This window comes from Carassius carassius, chromosome 40, assembly GCF_963082965.1.
Source record: "Carassius carassius chromosome 40, fCarCar2.1, whole genome shotgun sequence".
In the NCBI taxonomy this organism is placed as follows: Eukaryota; Metazoa; Chordata; class Actinopteri; order Cypriniformes; family Cyprinidae; genus Carassius; species Carassius carassius.
The window spans coordinates 18,767,904-18,789,837 of NC_081794.1; the positions used below are offsets into that span (position 1 = coordinate 18,767,904).

At 35.5% G+C, this 21,934-nt stretch overlaps 1 protein-coding gene across 1 annotated transcript in view; it reads left to right on the forward strand.

The window, feature by feature from the left end:
* Positions 1–21,934, forward strand: part of cacna1g (calcium channel, voltage-dependent, T type, alpha 1G subunit) — a 224,892-nt gene that overhangs the window by 117,406 nt on the left and 85,552 nt on the right. Inside the window, exons 5-9 of the mRNA XM_059532382.1 lie at positions 5,107–5,266; positions 6,706–6,997; positions 8,362–8,454; positions 11,411–12,224; positions 13,327–13,709. Of these exons, the coding sequence (XP_059388365.1) occupies positions 5,107–5,266; positions 6,706–6,997; positions 8,362–8,454; positions 11,411–12,224; positions 13,327–13,709 (1,742 nt within the window). The remainder of the gene's footprint in view (positions 1–5,106; positions 5,267–6,705; positions 6,998–8,361; positions 8,455–11,410; positions 12,225–13,326; positions 13,710–21,934) is intronic.

Consider the following 21,934-nt stretch of genomic DNA (forward strand, 5'->3'; position numbering starts at 1 on the left):
AAAGAGAGGGAGAGAGAAGAACATAATAGGAGTTAAACTCAAATCATCAATCATTAAACTGTCAAGCTGGAAACTAAAGCAGCATGTCATAAACATTTTGAAACTCTTTTGACAGTAAAGGATTAGATAAATTGGTGTCAGTGGTCTTTCCCACTCTATAAGGCAAATTCTGCAACTAGGGTCTAAAAGTTTTTTTTCAAAGTTTAAAAAAATTGTGTATTTTATTACATTTTATTTATTTATTTATTTTGAAAATGTAATTAGACTATAGTGTACTTTTAAGAATTATTAGTTTTTATGTAAAAAAAAAAAAAAAAAAAAATCCATAAAACAGTTTTGAAAATTTTATGTTGCCAAAAATGATATGATCTACTATCTTTATACAGCGTTTGGCATTGTAAAGACTGTAAATCTATCCCTCAAAGTCTTCTATTCATCCGTGTTAAATTTGTGTTAAAGGCCTATGGTTGAGCTTGTACTTTCCAGAGTCATGACAGTCTCACTCTGTGTTTCACATCACCTTCTTCTTTGTCCTCTATACTTCCCTGCCCTCCGTTCTGTTCTTCCTATCTTTGAGGAGCTGTCTTAATCAACATCACACTCTGTTGTTCTCCACACCCATGGCTTGATTGATGAAGAGACGGGGCAAAACTGTCAGTAGATGACAAACATGTTCCCTCACAAATCAAAATACTCAACGCTGCTGAGGTGTACAGCTGGCTCACTCTGCCTTGTATTTGGTGTGCAGGTGTAAAAAGCGATCTCTTAAAAGGTTTGTAATATGTAGACAGACCACTATTCATGCCATTTCACTCCCCCAGAGGGTGGATTAGTCTGTCAGAAAGTTTGGAGCTCTTTTACACTTCATCTTCTGGATTAGAATTCATCGTGATTCCACACTCGAGGGCGGCTGGAGGTTAATTGGAAATCCGCCTGGCTGCCCACTTGTGTATTCTATTATTATTTGGGCCTAGCAACAACATCATGTCGAGTGTCCGCCAGCGGTGATGTTGCGGTCATCATTTTCAGAAGGCCAGCAGTAATTGGAGTGGTGGACACGTAGATTGGTGAGAGGAAAGAGGGCACTATTGGAGAGAAAGGGATACAGACACAGGAAGAGAGAAACTGATAACTTTGTCCATCACATGAGTGACTTTTTAAGAATTGCAACAAAGCAGACATTAAAATGGACTGTGCTAATTGTGTAAGTGTAGTCTACAAGTCTTGGATCAGGTGGGTGAATTTAAATTAAATTAAATTAAATTAAATTAAATTAAATTAAATTAAATTTAATTTAATTTAATTTAATTTAATTTAATTTAATTTAATTTAATTTAATTTAATTTAATTTAATTTAATTTTACAAAAAAAGTAAATGTATGGTCACCCTTCAAGTGTTTCTCTACCAATTGGGATACTGTAAAACAGTTATATAAATCATGTAATTACCAAAAACATTGATATTATGTACATTATTATTATTATTATGAAAAATAATGTTAAAATACATATGTAATATTTCTAAAATGTAAAATTAACATTTTAGCACTTATTATAATATTTTTTTTAACACTGAAAACTTTAAAACACTGAAAACTTTTTGTTTATAATTTTATATGCAATGTTTAATAACCCTTGGAACAAATGGATGATAGAATCCTAAATCAGGACTAAATCCAGAAGAACTGTGTCAGCGTCTCCAAGATTCTTCTAGAAACCTACCTGCAAAGCTACAGTACTGTTAGAAGTTTGAAAAGTCTTAGAGACATTGCCACAGTTCTTCTGGATTTAGTCTGTCTCAGTTTGTTCTGTTTCTTCATGTCATTCCAGACAGACTGGTTGAGGATGAGATCAGATCTCTGCGTGGAGCACTGTCTGTTGTCAAACTCATTTTATATAAACTCATTTAATTGTATTACAATTAATGATAAAATTAATGTTTGAAAATGTAAACTGATATTTCCTACTGACACACTACAGCAAAATATAGAAATAACTGAGTTAAAACCATATTTGGCTGGTGAAAATACTAGTGTTCTAATAATTTTTGGCCACCACTGTATAACATAGATGAAATTACCCTGTAGCATATCTATACAGGCGGAGCTGGGGGAGGTGGAGAGTTTCTGAAGTGCGCTGCAGCAAGCACTAGCCAAGTGTTTGAATATAGAGCAGCAAGCTTATTGGCTGCTGATGCACAAAGAAACCAATCAGCCATGCCATGTTGATGAATATGCAATTATATCAGATTGGGTTAGACTTATTGGCCTGTGCCATCTAGAGTTTCATGACAGAAAATTGTTTTGAACTTTATAACATCAGGGCATTTATTTCTCCAGCACTCTTTAATGAGCTATTGAGTGATGCAGAAATGAAATCAGTGGGTTGAGTATTGTCCTTTTACAACCTTATTGAATTAATATTGAGAAGATTAAGCTTCTCATCTCTCTTGTTAAGTATTCTGCCAAGTATCAACGCCCTTGTGTTAAGACTGCTACAGCAGTACAACACTGGAATAGACTCCTGTGTTTATGTGGTTTTCATGTCCCCTCAAGCTGTTTTAATTAAACCTACAGAGAAGCTGCTCTTTTATTATCTGTGGAAGCTTATGAGAAATAGATAGATAGCATGGTTATGATCTCTTTCTCCCCTGTGCTTTGTTATTGAGCTTGTTTGGTGCATGTGGAGGACTCCAAAGGGCAGGGGATCCCAGGGGTCTTCTTCATAACACAGGGCCTGAGCACATTGTGTGGCCTGGGAGACTCTCTTTTCAACAGAAAATAATAGCTATGGCAGGATATTTACAGTCTGCCCTTGGGGAATACACTCTCCTAAATAATTTTTTCAGGAGGGGTTTATAAATGATTTGAGCCACCTGCAGAGAGTCAGATCTTTGCATTAGTGAATAGCTATAGACTGACTTAGCTTGGGCAGATAAGGAGACGGGTAAATAACGAGTTGTTTTCTGGAATATTTGCTAATTTCATTTGTCTGTCAATATTAATGCAGTGATAAGGGAAATTAGGACTGACATCTATGGTAGGTGTTGAAAAGTAATTTAGATAATTAAGTAATCATATAAAGAGGAAGTATGACATTTTTATGTTTTCATTTGTGGAGATAAATTAATATATCAGTAAAATAATTTACATTTAAATGTATTTTAAAAAATGTCATCATTATTTTGTCAAACCTACTGTATATGATACTCTTACTTCTGTGGAACATGAAATTATACATTTTGTTTGTAATCAAATAGTTTTTGGTTCCCATTGACTTCCATTGAATTTTATGTCTATATAATGAAAGTCAGTGGGAACCAAAATGTTTTGGTTACCAGCATTCTTTAAAATATCTTTCTAAGTTTTCATTTCTGGTGCACTATCCATTTAACGCATCAACTTTTTCAAATATACTGTAGGCTTTCAATAGTTTTTTTGTTGTTGTTGTTGTTTAAATGTAGCATTTAAATTGTGCTTTTAATGCAACTTTTTAATTGCAATATTAAATTAAACTTAAGGTCTTACATTTGTAAATGCTTTACAAAAATGTGCAACTTAAATGTAGCTTTTTAAAACTAAAAAAAAAAACACAAAAGCAATTGACGCATTTTATTTGTCAACTTCATAATTTATTTATATTTGTTTGTTATGTTGATAATTATATATATGTATATATATATATATATATATATATATATATATATATATATATATATATATATATATATATATATATGCAATTTCAAATCTCCCATTATTGTTCATGAGGTTCAGCCTTTCAGCAAAGTAGTAAATTCCATGTGACAGTTGAATCTAACATTACACATTTTGTGTAGTCTATACTACAATATATTTTAGAAAATTAAACAATTACTAGAGTTTTATACATATTTTGGGAAATCTAAATCATGAAATAAGTTGACAAGAGACATTAACAAAGAACATTGACTAAAGTTAGCTCAGCCTCCTGCTTAGACAGTCAATTATCGTATTGTGAGGAAACTCAATACATTTATCAGGCTTCTTAAGGGACCCAGATTCCAGAAGGTGATTTTCTCCAGGAAATATACCTTGCTCCCTGGGGAATTACCTTTCAGTTTGTAAGGGACACAGATCTGTGCCACTGTCACCGATTCAGTGCTTGTTAAGCCCTGACTTGGCAAGTTTAGGCGAATTGCTGTGCAAGGGTGAACTCCACAGTCATTTGGAGTCACTAATGACCGAAGTTAGGCAGTGATTTTCTGTGCAGAAATCTCAGAGCAGTGGATTATCCATGAGAAAAGCAACGTAATGGGAAGAAACAATCTGAATTTCAGTGACCTCGATTGTCGTTCGGCACTCACTATTTACTAATTTCAAGTAAATAAATACAGGCTGATAAACACTCACAAAATGATGCAGAATTTCCTAAATTCCCAGACATAAAAAAAAAAATATTTTGAGGCCATGTTTCCATCAGGGCGTCTCATTAGAGAAGAGTGAATTTAAGGGGCTAAAACCCGTCTCGAAGACGGTGGCTTTGAGAAATGCAGCATCTGCACAATACTAAGCTCTGTAAACCCACACAGCAAAGAGGCATTTTATGTGATGACACGGAAACTCCATTGTCATTCATTCCTGTTAATGCCTCACTGCTTATCGCCACTCACTCTTCCTCCAAATGTGGAAATTACAGCCAGCCACAGTTATCACCCACAGACTGCAGGCTGCCAGGGAGCACCGGCTGGATTACCCTGCTCCACCAATTACCAGCCAAACCCTGAGCAGGAAATGATTTTCATCATTTATGCTCCAGTCAGCTGGCATTGTGATTTGACACAGGGCAGAAATATTGGAATAGCCAGGGCAGCAGCAGAGTCTCAAAAACTGAATATCAGCAGAGATTTTTACTGGCGCGTATAAACATTTGTACTGTGGGTCGACAATGAGCCTCTATAAATGTGAAAGAGAGCAACATTTTGTTTAGTGCATTATAGCACTATAATTTCATATGTTTTATGAGAGCAATATGCTTGTGGCCATATCTTTTTATTATTACAACAGTGTATTTTTGAGCGTGTGAGGGATGAAATGATACTACAGTTGCTCTTTCATTATGTTGCAGGTATGAGGATCCTGGTGACACTTCTGCTGGACACTCTTCCCATGCTGGGCAATGTGCTGCTACTTTGCTTCTTTGTTTTCTTCATCTTTGGGATTGTAGGGGTCCAGTTGTGGGCCGGGCTTCTCCGCAATCGCTGCTTCCTCCCGGAAAACTTCTCCCTGTGAGTGTGATGGCATGGGATGTAATATCACAAGCATGATATTGATTTACGAGGGACCTCAGGAGTCTTAAAATTAGAAGGTTTATAATGTGAGCACATGATGAAAGGCTAAATGTGAATACGAGATCAAAAAAGAGGAGAGGCTTGAAAGCAGTAAACAGAAAACTATATAGCAATTATTGTGTTTGGTAATATATTTTAAAATGATTAGAATAAAAGTGTTTTACTTATTTTATATGTTTACTTTGAGTATTAGTGAGCTCTCCTCTGTTACTGCAGCACAACTCCTTACCCCTTTTTTTGAGCAAATAATGTTCAAATTGATATGGAAATAAATGTGCACCAAATGTCCACAAATGTGTAAATCTATAGCAGACACTATCTTATGTTTGATGAACCGTAAAAAAAATTAATGATAAGTTTCCATTTCTCTTCTTTCTGCTTCCATTTAATTTTCAAAATCAATTCTTTTTGTTTACTATCTAGCACTGTAAACCCCCCAGCTATCATTGCTCTGAGAGCATGAATTAAACCCCATGGATTCATGGCCTGGCCAACACAGCGTGTTGAAGGAATCCACTGCCTCACAGAGATTGGCTTGCAGCGGTGATTATGTAACATTAAGATGGTCTTAAACTGTTAAATTGCTCTTAAGAAATAAATATTTCAAGGGGCAGGGTTCTTTGGAAGGTTAGGATTTGTCCCAATGGGTAATTGAAGGTACTTGTGCAGCTAATTCGCCATGGCACTTTCTCTCTGAGGTGAATTTGTGTTGACAGACGGCCCAATTATCCAGTGTCAGAGCCAAACGCCATTAAAGCTAGGCCTTGCTCAATCGCATTTCTTCTGGAGATAGTTACTGCTGATCTCGTTGTAGCCCGACTGCTGCTCAAATAAGTGTTTGCCCAACACCCTAGGAGAAGCTGAGGCTGAGCGGAGGGCACTGAGTTATTGCTCAATGCACAGTTGATTTGCAGTCATTTGCGGGAGTTGTCTGAACTGTGTGTTTGTGCATTGCATACTGTACATATTCATTCTTTCATGGCACACAACAGGTGAATTAAAAAAATATATATATCTTGGTTACTCTTCACTTCATTGACAGCAAAAGAGGAATAGGTCCGTAAAGCTGCCAAATAAGAGAAAGAAATATAAAATAACCATAAAATGGGTGCATATGACATACACATGCCTTGTATGAGGAACATAGTGAATTATTATTATTTTTTTTTATGAACAAATCTTTCTAGTACCTTGTTCACATAACCGGTCTGAGTGATTAATTCACAAGTTCACTTCACTGACTCAGTGATCCAGTTACTTTAGACTTGAAAGGCTATCATAATGTAATTGTTTTGTGCCATTTTTGATTTCTAATTTTTTTTTTTTGTGATAAACTATCATTTTAGGAAGCAATTCTTATTTTATCCTTTGTACAGGCCTACCAGTCTAGACCTGCACAACTACTACCACACAGAAAATGATGATGAAAACCCGTTTATCTGTTCTCAACCACGGGAGAATGGCATGCGCCTGTGCAGCTCCATCCCCACGCTTCACGAGGAGGGCCGGCAGTGCCAGCTGGACATGGCAGCTTACAATAGCACAGACAATACCACCTGCGTCAACTGGAACAAGTATTACACCAACTGCTCTGCCGGAGAGGCCAATCCCTTCAAGGGGGCCATAAACTTTGACAACATTGGTTATGCCTGGATTGCCATCTTTCAGGTCTGTTGCATGTCTTCTTTTATTGCTTATGCTGTGAAGACTTATACCAAGACCTTTAAACACATTTACAATGCCTTAATATGACAGTTTAGTATGGATGCACAATATGTTGTTGCCATAAAAAATAGTGTTAGTTGCTGTTGGATATGTAATTGTGCAAGCTCATTTTTTCCTATTTTTACATTTCAAATACCACATACATCATCTAATGCTTAATCTTTAAAAAATCTAATAATGTAATAACACTAATCTCAAAAATAATGCTGTTTTACACACTGTACTTTGAAATATTGTGATGCCTAAATTCACTTGTAGCATTTAAAATGTATGTAATTATTTATTGGTTCATTTGATAGTATAGACTGTAAAGATATGGTTTTACACAGCCACCAAAATCCGAGGCACTTTGACCCATTTGGGACATTTAATTTACTGATTGATTGAAGTTGATCCAAACGAATACTTCATTTACTATCTTGAACTCAAATGTGCTAAATGCAATTTCCCTGACTGTTCAATGATATCATAAACCCTTGACATTGTGTTTAAATAACAAAGCTCATCTGTTCTTGGATTTTGGATTAGCTTTTTTAGAATCTGGCATGGACGCAATTGCAGGCATCAGCGGGCTCTATTAATTTTTATTTTGTGTTCTTTTATAAAAAAAAAAACAAGAAAAAAAAATGTGATTAGGGTTTAATTGTTCTCCATGTGCCCACTGATTTTAATCTCAAATTGAATTAAAATCTAACTTTTCATATGTTTACAACACAACAAAATACATTTCTAATGAAATATTTAAGTGACTGTTATATACTGAACTGTGCAGTGGCCTGATGACTTAATCTTCCTTTAGCAATCGGCCAATTCTGTGGTTTTCCGCTTAATTTTTAGTATCTAAAAATGAATTAGCTGTCTGACAGCCCTTCATCCTGCTAGCACACCCAATTGCCCTGTAAATAGCAAGCAAATGCCTTTTTCCATCCGGTCTTGCCTTTCCCTGTTTCTCCCTAATCTGTGACAGATTAATCAAAGGGAATGACGAGTGCATGCTGGGTAGGGTCCCCCCCCTGAGCATTCAATATCTGTACTGTCTACCTCATCATGCATGCTTTAGTAAAAAACCAAAAACTGATCTCAGAAGAGAAGCATGTAATCAGAGATTACTTATGCTTTTAGTTTGCATGTCTGTCACTCTATTGAAAATAGTACCAGTTTTTTTTTTCATGCTTGTGATATATCTACAATGCACCTAGAAGTTTCCTAAAAATAATTATATATATAAAAAAATAATGCCTTATTTAAACAGCCTCTTATGAGACATAAGCTTCACTGAATCCCTCTCCTTTTGTTCTTTCCTGTAGGTTATTACTCTGGAGGGCTGGGTGGACATCATGTACTTTGTTATGGATGCTCACTCCTTTTACAATTTCATCTACTTCATCCTCCTGATAATAGTGAGTGGCTCTGGGCTGAGCTGGGCAGACCTGGACTCATTTATGAGAGCATTACCTGAACTGTCACCGAACAGACATACAGGCTCTGATGTAATTCTGTGTCAGACAGGCTTAGACAGCTCAGAAGACAAAGAAAAGAGAATCATATTTGAATTAAAAAAAATGTTTTTAAACCATTGTAGTTACAAAGTCCATTACATGCAATAAATCATGTTTTGTTTAGCCGAGGAAATGGAGTGGATGTCAAAATGGTTTAAACCTTTTCAGGGGTTCCATTTAGGGGTATTTAACCCTCTGGGCTTCTTCGCCCGAAAACGGGCGAAAACTTGAACGTTTTGAAATGTTTAATTTTTTTGCTTCATCGGATGGGGATGAAACTTGGTGACTTTTGTTGTATTACCTATATGAACACACAAAAAAATCAAGGAGATGATTCTGATATGTTAAAGGGTCGTAAAAAAAAAAGTCACACTTAGCTTCCTCCCGCCCGAAAACGGGCGACATAGGAAATGAATGGGAAATACGAAAAAATAGGAAAACTCAGAGAAACTTTTGGTGGTACAAGCTACAGATCAGCAACTGTGCTGAAAAAAAGTGTACAGCAATGAAGGGGTGACACTCTAGAACATCAAGAGTGCAAATAAGATCCCCCTCCACACACACACACACACACACCCACGCACACAAACACACACACACATACACAGATAAACTGGCGACTGCAACAGCAAATTTGTAGAATATTCCACATAAAAATCAATAAATGAAAAAAAAAAACTTGCTCAAATGCACACACACACACACACACACACACACACAGAGAGAGAGAGAGAGAGAGAGAGAGAGAGAGAGAGAGAGAGAGAGAGACAGAGAGAGAGAGAGAAAGAGAGAGACTGGTAAGACTGCAACAGCAAATTTTGAGAATATGCAAAAATAAATAAATAAAAAATACAAAAAGAGACTCTCGCTCAAATGCAACACACACACACACACACACACATTCACTCACACATACACACACACACACACACACACACACACACACATTGTGTTCCCTTTCTAACCAAATGCTATAGTTTGATTGTAATCATAATGCAAAACATGATACTTATCTAAACATTTTTGTTAAGAAAATAAAGTAATCATCTTTTAGAATATCTAAATGTATATCTAAATAAAAAAAACGAATAAGATAGAGAAATCATGTCTAAAACAACAAAAGGAATCAAAAAGCCTTTCTATATAGGATATATAGGAAGCTATAGACAGCCTACAGGCTGGTACAGGACATTACACAAAAGTGGCTATTTTTTTAAAGCCACTAGATGAAGTTCTTCTCCTGGAACATTTTTTTTTTAGGCTGGCACTCTATTTTGATGTGAAATGCTGCATTTATTGAATTTTTTTTTTAAATAAATATAAAATAAAAAATGATATATTAATTCTAATGGAAAAAATAGCTCATCAAAATTATATAATTAATGCAAAGTATCATAAAAAAATCTAAAAATTCTAAATAATAATCAGAAAAAATTCTAGAACAAAAATATATTTGATTGGTTATCCTGGGAAAAAGTAAAGTACAATTTTAAGGCTTCGCCCGTTTTCGGGCGGGAGGAAGCTAAGTGTGACCCATTTACGAAGAAGCCCAGATGGATAGATCAGTCAAAAATCTAATTTCTGTCATGATATTCTGTCATAGTTTACAAATCTAAACTTTATTGTCGCATAGATTTATATATAATATTGAGTATATATCCAGCTTTATCCATATGCATACAGTATATTCATGTGAAGTGATATATACTTTCTTGGAAATTCCAACTTTTATTTAATCAATATAATTATTTTGGCGTTCAGCTCTTTATATAAAGTCGTATATATACTGTACAAGTATGTATATTTAAAGTATGGCTTGATTGCTTATATTTTTGCTAAATGTACTGTATATTATTACACCCAGCTCTAATCTGCCAAAAAATCATGAAGATGTAAAAATATGTGACCCTGGACCAGAAAAACAGTCATAAGTAGCATGGTTTTATTTGTAGCATTAACCAAAAATACATTGTATGGATCAAAATTATCGATTTTTCTTTTATGACAATAATATTAGGATATTCAGTAAAGATCATGTTCCATGAAGATATTTAGTACATTTTCTACTGTAAATATACCAAAGCTTAATGTTTGATTAGTAATATGCATTGCTGAAGACTTTCTTTTGGACAAATTTAAAGGCGATTTTCTCAATATTTTGATTTTCCAATAGTTATATAATAATCTCGGCCAGATATTATAGTATCCCAACAAACCATATATCAATGGAAATCTTATTTATTCAGCTTTCAGATGAGGTATAAATCTCAATAAAAAAATAAATAAATAAAATAAAGACCCCTATGACCCCTATGGTTTTGTTGCATATTAACAGTGTCACATATTAAAAACATAATGACTTTCTGTAAAGCTGCTTTGGTGTATTGTGAAAAGCACTATGCAAATAAATTTGACTTAAGTTGACTTAATTTATTCAATGTCATGTCTTTCTGAATCTTTTTGACTTTCTTCTGTGGAACAAAAAAAATATATATTTTGTAGAATATTGGTAATTAAAAACTTTTTGACTATTATTGTATGTACAAAAAACACGAAAACATTTCTCAAAATGTTTCATTTTGTGTTGCACAGAAGAAAGTAAGTCATACAGGTTTGGAATGATGTGATGATGAATGAATAATGACAGAATGTTCTTTTTTGGGAGAACTGTACCTTTAAATTCGGGGTTGTTCTAAGCTTCCAGTCTGTTAATTTCAAATCCTACTAGTACAGAAAATAACTATTTATTTTATGCTTGCTATTTTTATCGTGCCATCTTTTCTTGTTTTTACAGTAACAATGTTATGAATGAACAGTGAAGCGCTCTCTGTTCATGGTCTCTTCCACTGTTTTTCAGGTGGGCTCATTCTTCATGATCAACCTTTGTCTAGTTGTCATAGCGACACAGTTCTCTGAGACAAAGCAACGAGAGAGCCAGCTTATGAAGGAACAGAGAGTGCGCTTCAGGTCCAACGCCAGCACGCTGAATAGCTTCTCTGAGCCAGGAAGCTGCTACGATGAGCTTCTCAAGTACCTAGTCCACATCATCCGCAAAGGCACCAGGCAAATTTGCCACCTCATCCGAGTTGCCGGTCGTCGGGCAGGCCTGCGGATCTGCGCTTCTCCGCCACTGGAACCACCACCCACGAAAAGACGGCGTCAGATGCAGCACCAGGGATCCATCCGCCATGTCATGCACCATCAGCACCACCAACACCATCACTACCATCTGGGCAATGGGAGTGTCCGAACTGATGGGGGCAGAGAGGTGGACAATGGTGCCCAGAGTGGAAATGTCAACAACTCTGGGCATCTCATGCTACCTGTCGTTGTCCCTCATCAGGACCCCTTTTGTGGGTCTCTGGGCTCCAGCGGTGCAGAATCTGTGCATAGTGTTTATCAGACCATGGGCCACCTTGAGCTGCTGCACTGTGGCCCCTCACCTTCTCCCACATTTCTCCTGGCATATAAGAGGAACTCGGTACCATTTGCAGCTCCAGTTCATAAGAACTACCCCACGTTACAGTCATCACTGGCCTTAGAGCAGCTCAGACAGAGAATCCTGGAACCAGGAGGTGGCAGTTGCACTGCTAGTGTCCTTACCAACCTAAATATCCCACCTACTCCCATCAACACCTCACAGTGCCTGGTGGAGACACAAGTTCCTCCTGGTAAATAGATTTTAAACTGAAATTCAGGAATTCGTGAAATTCAATAACTCGATGTGTGAAACACAAGTTTAGAGTATGGCTGTGCGGTATTAACAAAATTAAAAAGAGTAATTGCATATTAGGGCTATCAAATCGATTATTCGCAATTAATCGGATCCAAAATAAAAGTTTGGGTTTACATAATATATGTGTGCATACTGTGTGTGTATATATAAGTACACACACATACATGTATATATTTAAGAAATATATTTATTTATAAGTCTATGTCTTATTTTGGATGCGATTACTTGTGATTAATCGATTTGACAGCCCTATTCTATAATTTTGTATGTTATATTTTGTTCATATCATCTTGGTTACACTATGTATAGTTGCTTTTGCTGGAAATTTTACCCTGAAATGTCTATTCAATAATTTCAATTTATAAACTATTAAAGTAAAATGATTAGATTTAAAAAAATAAAATAAAATAAAATAAAATAAAAGGTTATTTATAACAATTGGATATATTTATTATATTCTCTGGATATTAACACTTTTATTATATATATATATATATATATATATATATATATATATATATAAACAAAATAAAAGTGTTAATATCCAGAGAATATAATAAATATATAACAGTCACTTAAATATTTCATTAGAAATGTATTTTGTTGTGTTGTAAACATATGAAAAGTGAGATTTTAATTCAATTTGAGATTAAAATCAGTGGGCACATGCAGATCAATTAAACCCTAATCACATTTTTTATTTTATTTTTTTTTAATAAAAGAACACAAAATAAAAATGAATAGAGCCCGCTGATGCCTGCAATTGCCTCCATGCCAGATTCTAAAAAAGCTAATCCAAAATCCATTTTTTTTTTTTTCTTTGTTGTGTAGTTTTGATATTCCATTGTCCGGCACAGACAATCTAAATCTAAATAATTGAAATTTAAGAAAACTTTCAAACACTCATACAAACACTTATTGCAAATAAAAATGTTTTTATTAAATGATTAGATGGAGCGATAGATAGATAGATACTAGATCTAAAAACAAAAAAAACACTTGTCCATGCATCATGCGCTTTTTCTTGTACATTTCAGGCAAGATCATCTGTAAGGATGCACTCATAAACTGCAGTGACACAAACTTAGACACCGCTTTGACCTTTGACCCTGAGACGTGTCCGTATTGCGCCAAATCCATGGCTAACGACTCTGAGGGAGTGGATGGGAATGAGACGGCAGACTCTGACAGTGAAGGTGTATATGAGTTCACACAGGATGCCCATTATCGGGACAGCAGAGATTCCAACAGGAAGAAGAAGAAGTTTGCATTAGGAGCTCGGGCAGCAAAGGTGGTCCATTTCTGGAGGCTGGTGTGCGACACTTTCCATAAGATTGTGGACAGCAAGTACTTTGGACGAGGAATAATGATTGCCATTCTCATTAACACACTCAGCATGGGCATCGAGTACCATGAGCAGGTTAGTGCACATCTCTGTGCCGTTCTCACTGATTTGATATCTGCAAACCCTCATTTATAAGATACAATTATGTTTTTGTCTCATATTAAAAAAACACTTAATTTTTACTACATTTCTCATTTTATTTCCTTTATATCTCACAATGTGCCTTTATACTAGGGCTGTGCAATATGGACAAAAAAAAAACCTATCACGGTTTTTTTGATCAATTTTGCGATTTCAATTTTAATCACAATTTTGACACACACAGACATGCTTTACATTCATAAATACATTGAGTATAAATTTGAAACATATTTCCAAAAGAAAACCAATGAGAGCTTTATCAAAAAGTTCTAACATGTCTCTAGAACAGACATAAGTCAAAATAATCACTAAGTAAAGATGTCAAACAAAATGTCTAGACATATGGCAAAAAATAATAATAAAAAAAAAAAAATAAAACCCGTGTTCAGGGATTTATTTATTTACTGTAGCAGTGCCTCAGGTGTTATATGTTTTGCCCAAAGTTCACACATACTCCGTCTGCAGTGCGTATACAGTAAGTTATGTGTACGCGGTTCAGAAGCAGCAATGAGAGCGCATTATTCTAAGGCCAAAGCACATTAAAATCATGCGCGAGCAATGAAAACTTTCTACCTCACAATTATGTATTTACTTGTACTTGTGCCTGTAAATCTCACATTTATGACTCCATACACTACTGTTCGAAAAGTTTGGGGTAAAAAAAAACAAAGTAAATATATATATATATATATAGGTGTACCTCATAAAGTGGCCGGTGAGTGTATATATATATATATATATATATATATATATATATATATATATATATATATATATATATATATATATATACACTCACCGGCCACTTTATTAGGTACACCTGTTCAGCTGCTTGGTAACACAAATTGCTAATCAGCCAATCACATGGCAGCAACTCAATGCATTTAGGCATCTAGATGTGGTGAAGACAACTTGCCGAAGTTCAAACCGAGCATCAGAATGGGGAAGAAAGGGGATTTAAGTGACTTTGAACGTGGAATGGTTGTTGGTGCCAGACGGACTGGTCTGAGTATTTCAAAAACTGCTGATCTACTGGGATTTTCACACACAACCATCTCTAGGGTCTACAGAGAATGGTCCAAAAAAGAGAAAATATCCACTGAGCTGCAGTTGTGTGGACGAAAATGCCTTGATGTCAGAGGTCAGAGGAGAATGGGCAGACTGGTTAGAGATGACAGAAAGGCAACAGTAACTCATATAACCATTTGTTACAACCAAGGTATGCAGAATACTATCTCTGAACACATCGAACCTTGAAGCAGATGGGCTACAGCAGCAGAAGACCACACCGGGTGCTGCTACTGTCAGCTAAGAACAGGAAACGGAGGCTACAGTTCGCACAGGCTCATAGAAGATTGGAAAAATAGAAGATTGGAAAAACGTTGCCTGGTCTGATAAATCTTGATTTCTGCTGTGACATTCAGATGGTAGGGTCAGAATTTGGTGTAAAGACCACAAAAGCATGGATCCATACTGCCTTGTCTCAAGGGTTCAGGCTGGTGGTGGTGGTGTGGGGGTTGTTTTCTTGGCACACTTTGAGCCCCTTAGCACCAATTGAGCTTTGTTTACATGCCACAGTCTACCTGAGTATTGTTGCTGACTATGTCTATCCCTTTATGACTACAGTGTACCCATCTTCTTTAATATTAAACATTTTTTTATTCTTATGCTTTTATCCATTAAGGATGCATTTAATTGATTGGAAGCGACAGTAAATACATTTTAAATGTTACAGATGATTTCTGTTGTAAATAAATGCTGTTGTTTTTAACTTTCTAGAAGAATCTAGGTTTTCACAAAAATATTAAGCAGTGTTAAACTGTTAACTGTTTCCAACACTGATAATAATAAATGTTCTTGAGCACAAAATTAGAATATTAAAGGGATTTCTGAAGGATCATGTTACACTGAAGACTGGAGTAATGACTGCTGAAATTTCAGCTTTGCCATCACAGGAAAAATGTACAATTCAAATTACATTTAAATAGTCAAAAATATTTTAAATTGTACTATTTCATAATATTATTTTTTTACTTTTATTTTTCTATTATTTTTATAAAATAAATGCAGCCATGTTGAGCATAAGAGACTTACAAAATCTTACCAACCCAAAAATTTGAATGGAAGTATGTGTCCTAATTTGTTAAAGTTAATTTTTATATATATATATATATATATATATATATATATATATATATATATATATATATATATATATATATATATATATATATATATATATATATATAAATCATCCAGGGCCTGACTTTACATAAGCACCATACTTTTCTTTTTTATCATTGTTTGGTCATATGCTGTACTAGAGAATGAGCATGAGTGTGAGGGCTAAGCTGCGCTGTGAAGTCAATTGGCACACATCTGAAATTCATTGCACTCTGTTTACACAGTGTGTTCGCATGCTTCACAGTCTTCTAGATCCTTTGGAGGGCACACACCACAGTTCATGCCCGCCTGCAAGGCCCCCCCATGCTTGTGATTGAAGTCGTAACTCAAGGCTTTGACATGAACAACTAGGAAAATTATCAGTATTTTATGAGACATTGCAACTTTGAAAGATGATGAATTCCTCAAAGTGAGAGTTAGAGATTTGTATTCTTCTCAGAAAATGGTTGATTCTCAGACAAGAAAACAACATTCATCATCACTCACTCAGATTAGAATGATTTATTCTGGTAATTTGAGAGATATTCAAAAAAATGAAGTATATGGGAATGTCTGCTGGCAACCAGGAGTGAATATGCGGGCAATCTAAGACGTTTGGTCTTCGGCCTTGTGAACTCGAGCAGCCAAAAAGTGAAAGCGTTTCATTAGGCGCAGAGTCAACGCATTAATTCACTCGGTCCAGGATAGTAGTCTACAGAAAGTTTGGGGACTTATTATTTTTTTAAATCTTCCTGTAAAGGCTTCTGCCATCACAGGAACGTATAAAACATTACAATAAAAATAGTTGTTTTAAATTGTAATAATATTTCATTATATATATATATATATATATATATAATTATATTATTATTATATACATTATATTATTATATATATATATTATATATATATATATATATATATATATTATTACAATTTAAAACAACCATTTTTATTGTAATGTTTTACACGTTACTGTGATGGCAGAAGCCATTTCTCCAGTCTGTTTGATTGATTTTGTTTGATGATTTTTCAGAAATTATTCTAATATTTGATGATGAAAACAGTTGTGCTGCTTAATATGATAATTTTTTTCAGTACTCTTGCAAGAACAGCATCTATGTACAATCGCTCTCTCTCTCTCTCTCTCTCTCTCTCTTTATTAACATTATAAATGGCTTTCCTGTCACTAAATGCATCCTTTTCTAAACAAATCTTAATGACCCCAATCTTTTGAATGGTAATGCTTATTTGATGGTATAAGCATGGTGGACCCATAACAAAAGGACTATACACAACATACATGCATGGCTTCTTTTGTCTCTCCTCTCGTCTCATTCCCTGTAAACTCCTGGGGAATTCTGGCAGGGAACGTTGTCTTTATGGAGCGATCCATCTGGAGAATTGGAGACTGAGATAGAGCAAGAATTTGGATGCACAAGGTCACTTGGGTTTTTTGATCCTCATAAAACTTCCAATCTGGCTAATTGCATCTGTTCCTGTTTCACATTCCTGAAGCTTCTATTGCCCTTTGTCTTTTATACTTGTCTGAGCTTCTCTTTCCCAATCACTGACATCCTGCTTCACTTTTTAAACCCACTGTGGAATAAAGAAGCTCTCCACTGCAACAATTCCAGCTTTGTTTATCGTTCCTGAGCTTGAAATGTTGCTAGTAGGGTTCAAAACATTATTTGATGTTGTGTTCTCCAGTTTTGGTATTCCATTGTGCAGCACAGATGGAAAGATCACACATTGCTGGATGATGTTCAGATCAAGTGGAGCCAAAGGGGAATGTGTGAATGACTGAGAAAAACAGGCAGAAGAAGTTGAGCTACGCTAATCTGAGCAGTGTTCTGTGCGGCCTCCTTCCAGACCCGGCTCTGTGTTTCTTGGAGAGGAGACGTGTTGACCGTTTGATCTTACGCATGAAAACCATACAAAACCTGACCACATTGCTGCTATTTACAGTGCTGAAACGTGTGCTTTTTATTTTAGAGGTTAAATATAAATCCACAGGCGCATCTCCATCTCTCTTTTCCATCGGTTATCACGTTCTACCTTCAGCCCAAGTTGTTCAAAAGCTTCTCAGCCCATTCTGTTTCTTTTATTTCTTGGCTGTGTTGCTGTTTCCCATCCATATCGGGCAATTTATCACATGTCAGCTCTTTTAGCCAGAAAGGGATATTTGCCTTCATTGCTACCTTTTAGAATTTTATTTAAAAAATTGCAACCATAAAACTAATGCTTGTGGACACTACTACTAGTACAATACAAAAAATATATATATTTTGTTAAAGAAAATATTTATGCTCACCAAGGCTGCATTTATTTGATTACAAATACAGTGAAATCTGTAATATTATGAAATATTATTACAATTTTAGTATTTAGGTAAAAAGGTGTATCTGAGTAAAGGTGTTATATTTGTTTGCAATTTGCAATTTTTAAATTTCAGAAAAACAGACATGAAGGCTGAACCCCTCTAAGCAGTGAGTTTGTTTGCCTCTGTGTTGACACATTTTGAAGTGCTTTCAAATCACTTAATGGTCTTTCATAATCAAACGTTTAAAACTGCTCAACCCCATGTTGTGGCGCAAGAGAAGCTATGCGCCATGTACCATGTTTATCTATACCCTGTTTTCCAACTCAAGTGTCTTGTTGACACATACTTGTAGGTGAACTTTTTTAAGCTCTTAATCTTGAAGCTATGAAGTCCTTTAAGCTTCACATACTTCCCTGCTGACGTGCAGTGCAGGTTGTAGAAGTCTCTGGTTCCTCAGAGGAAGATGTTACTGCTCAGATGGACACATCGTATACCTCTAACCTGTGCTTAGCCCTCAGTAAGAAACTCAGCATCAATTCCACAAGATTCAAATATGGATCTCTGCTGAGAATCTCAGTGTCATTCAACCTCTTCCTCCCACTCTGCCCCTTTTTTGCTTCCATTCTCTTCCTAATGAACTATTGGGACATAATGGTTATTGTTGTTGTGGCTATGAAAGTTAATGAGTACAGAGGGTTGCTTGCTTTGTTTCAGCATTTGCCCTGGGACTTCACACAATCTTTGTAATGACAGTCAGGCCTGATAGCAAAAACAGCAATGAGCTTCTATATCCTCTGATAAGAGGGTGCATTATGTGGGTGTTTGACTGCATGGGTTTGCCCAAATATGAAAATGATCAATAAAACATAATTTTGTGTTATATTGCTAATTTGCGTGAGGAAAGAAATGTAAAGAATTATGAGCCCTTGGAGCTCCAACTTCCAACAGGCAATACGTAATGGGATCTTTAATGTGTCAATGTTTTTGTCCACTGCACATTCACCTCAAGCATTTGTTTACTTTAGACGAGAACTTCTTATTAAGTGAATCGTTTTAGGCTATTCAGACTGTTATGTGGTGAACCTTTTAGTTTGTCTACAAGCCATTTGAGCTGTAATGAGGTTACATAATGAGAGGAAATGAGACCAGCTAGTTTATGCATCAATGAAACAATTTCAACTGCTCATCATGGGTTTCAATTATTTCGAACAATTTCGTTTTTGCTGGATGTAAGACTTGTACTCGTCATTGTTGGTAATGAGGGAACACTTATCTCATACTTGGGAAGTGACCAGCACAGCCATCTTCTTTGCCAAGGGAACTTTTTTTTTTTTTCAATGGTGTAAAGCTTTTCTTCGAAGAAAACTTAACTTCTTGAATAGTCTTCTCACTCCTTTACTCCTCAAATCCCACAATCACTCTGTGAGAATCTGTGTTTCAAGTTGATCCAACAAGTTAAATAATTTGTTATTATAAAAAAAATAAAAAGCATTTTTCATTTGGAGTGTAAATAAATACATACACAAATAGATGTATAAACAGAAAACACACAGTACCAAACGTTGTCTTTTTCCCTAATTTATTTTTTCTTTGAATAATTAGTAAATATTTATATTTAATAATTATATTTTATTGTTGTATTACAACAAATTATGCTTTTATTGTTTTTATTATTATTATTATTACAAATACATTCTGACCTTATGTGCACAGGTTTTTTTTCCAGATTTAAAGGAATAGTTCACCCCAAAATTAAAATTTCAACGTCATTTACTCACCATCATATCATTCTATACTTGTATAAGTTTCTTTCTTACCTTGAACACAAAAGAAGATATTTTGAACAACCAGACAATTGTTTCTTCCCACTGACTTCCATAGTAGGGAAAAAAATACCATGAGATTCAATGGGGACCATCAACTGTTTAATTACCTGCATTCTTCAAGAAAGGAACTCATACAGGCAACTCATACGACATGGGTGTGAGTAAATGATAAAATGACAATTTTCATTTTTGAGTGAAATATCCCTGTAATTTACATTTTGAATGTCAGATTTTCAGCATGGACTGCACTGTATATATACACTCATGGAACAGTTATTTGTTTATAGGAGTGTATAATTAGATAAAGGGACTCTGATCTTGGGTTTGCTATGTGCTGGAATGAGCAGCAGCTGATAGCAGAGTGCAGCTGGTGAGATATAGCCCTTTAAAAGCAGTTCATCTGAAGAAGTGTCTGAAGTGCAGAACCCTGTCTGGATGCCTGGACATTCTGTAGTATTTGTGACCACTTTAAGTAAAATAACCCATAGCAGGCTTGCATTAATAAATACTTTGTTTTAAATGTTCCAGGCATATAAACCTCTAACTGGAAATGATTCGTGATGTGAAAACTTTTTCAAAGCATGCTTGCAGAGTTCACCATTAGTCTTCAGCCTTGGCGTTCCCAGAAAAATCACTCCTGCATAGATTTGTGTGTGGTGTACTCTTCTCACAAGTGGTCCTGATTTGAAGCGAAGGGCCTCACCCTGTGAAGAGGCCAAGTGCAAGCTCCTGCTGGGTAGACAGTGCCCAACCCTGGGCTGCTCCGATCCAAAAACAGCGAAAAAAAAAAAAAAAACCCTGCTGGCTTTCTTCCCCACCACTGTGAGACACCTCGACAGCCGCAAATAGCCCCACACTTCATCATCGTGCTCCATGGACCACTTCTCAATCTGATTAGATTACATTTAATTCTATTAGCTAATATAGATGTTATTTTTCATTTCATGCACAAGATGTAATTGTGTTTTTTCCTCATTACTTTGCGGAAACAATCATCTCGGTAAAAGAATTACCTAGTTGTTGTCATTATTTAAAACTCTGAAGTTCAGCGACCTGTCTAAACGTCTCTTAAAATCACTGTTAGTTTTCATAGGAAAATAGTTGCGTGCTTGGGGATGTTGTGTTTTGTTTTCAGGCGTTTAAGACTCTGTTCATTAAACCCAGCTAGCCGTGATGTTTCAAGAATGTGTTATGCGTGCTGGGTCTCTTGCCCAGTCTCATTTTTACAATCGAAAAAACTGAAGCGAAATATGAACCGGTCCATATGTCTCTCCTTCAATTCACCCATGCCTCATAAAAAAAAAAAAAGAAAAAAAAAAAGAAAGAAACTCTCTCTCTCTGCATACCAAACTATCATCAACATCAATTACACCAGGGAATCTGTGATTCTTCCTTTGTAGTTCACCTGTATGTGAGTTTAAGTTCAGTCTGCAGTCATTCGAGACAATGCGCTCTGATGAAAGAAAAGCACAATGAGAAACAATGTCGAAAAGTTAATCCACACGTTAGTTTATCTAGCACAGTCTGCACCGCAAGTTATTAGGAAATATGAGGCCTTGAAAGTGCATATGAGTCTTTGTTCTGTTTAATTAAATGAGAACAAAATATGTCCTGGGCCCTTTGGAGTTGAGCAGATTCATACATTTTTAGATCTTTATTTTATAAAATTTTTTATGTAACTTCTCAACTGAGATGGTTTATCAAATAATCATGCAGGCCAAGAAGCGTGACACTTTACTGTAGTTCTGTAGTCTATTCTGGGGGGATATATATATATATAAAAGTGGTGAAAATGTAAAATTATTTCATTACTACCCTGCAACAGATGTGATGTCCCAATTAAAAAA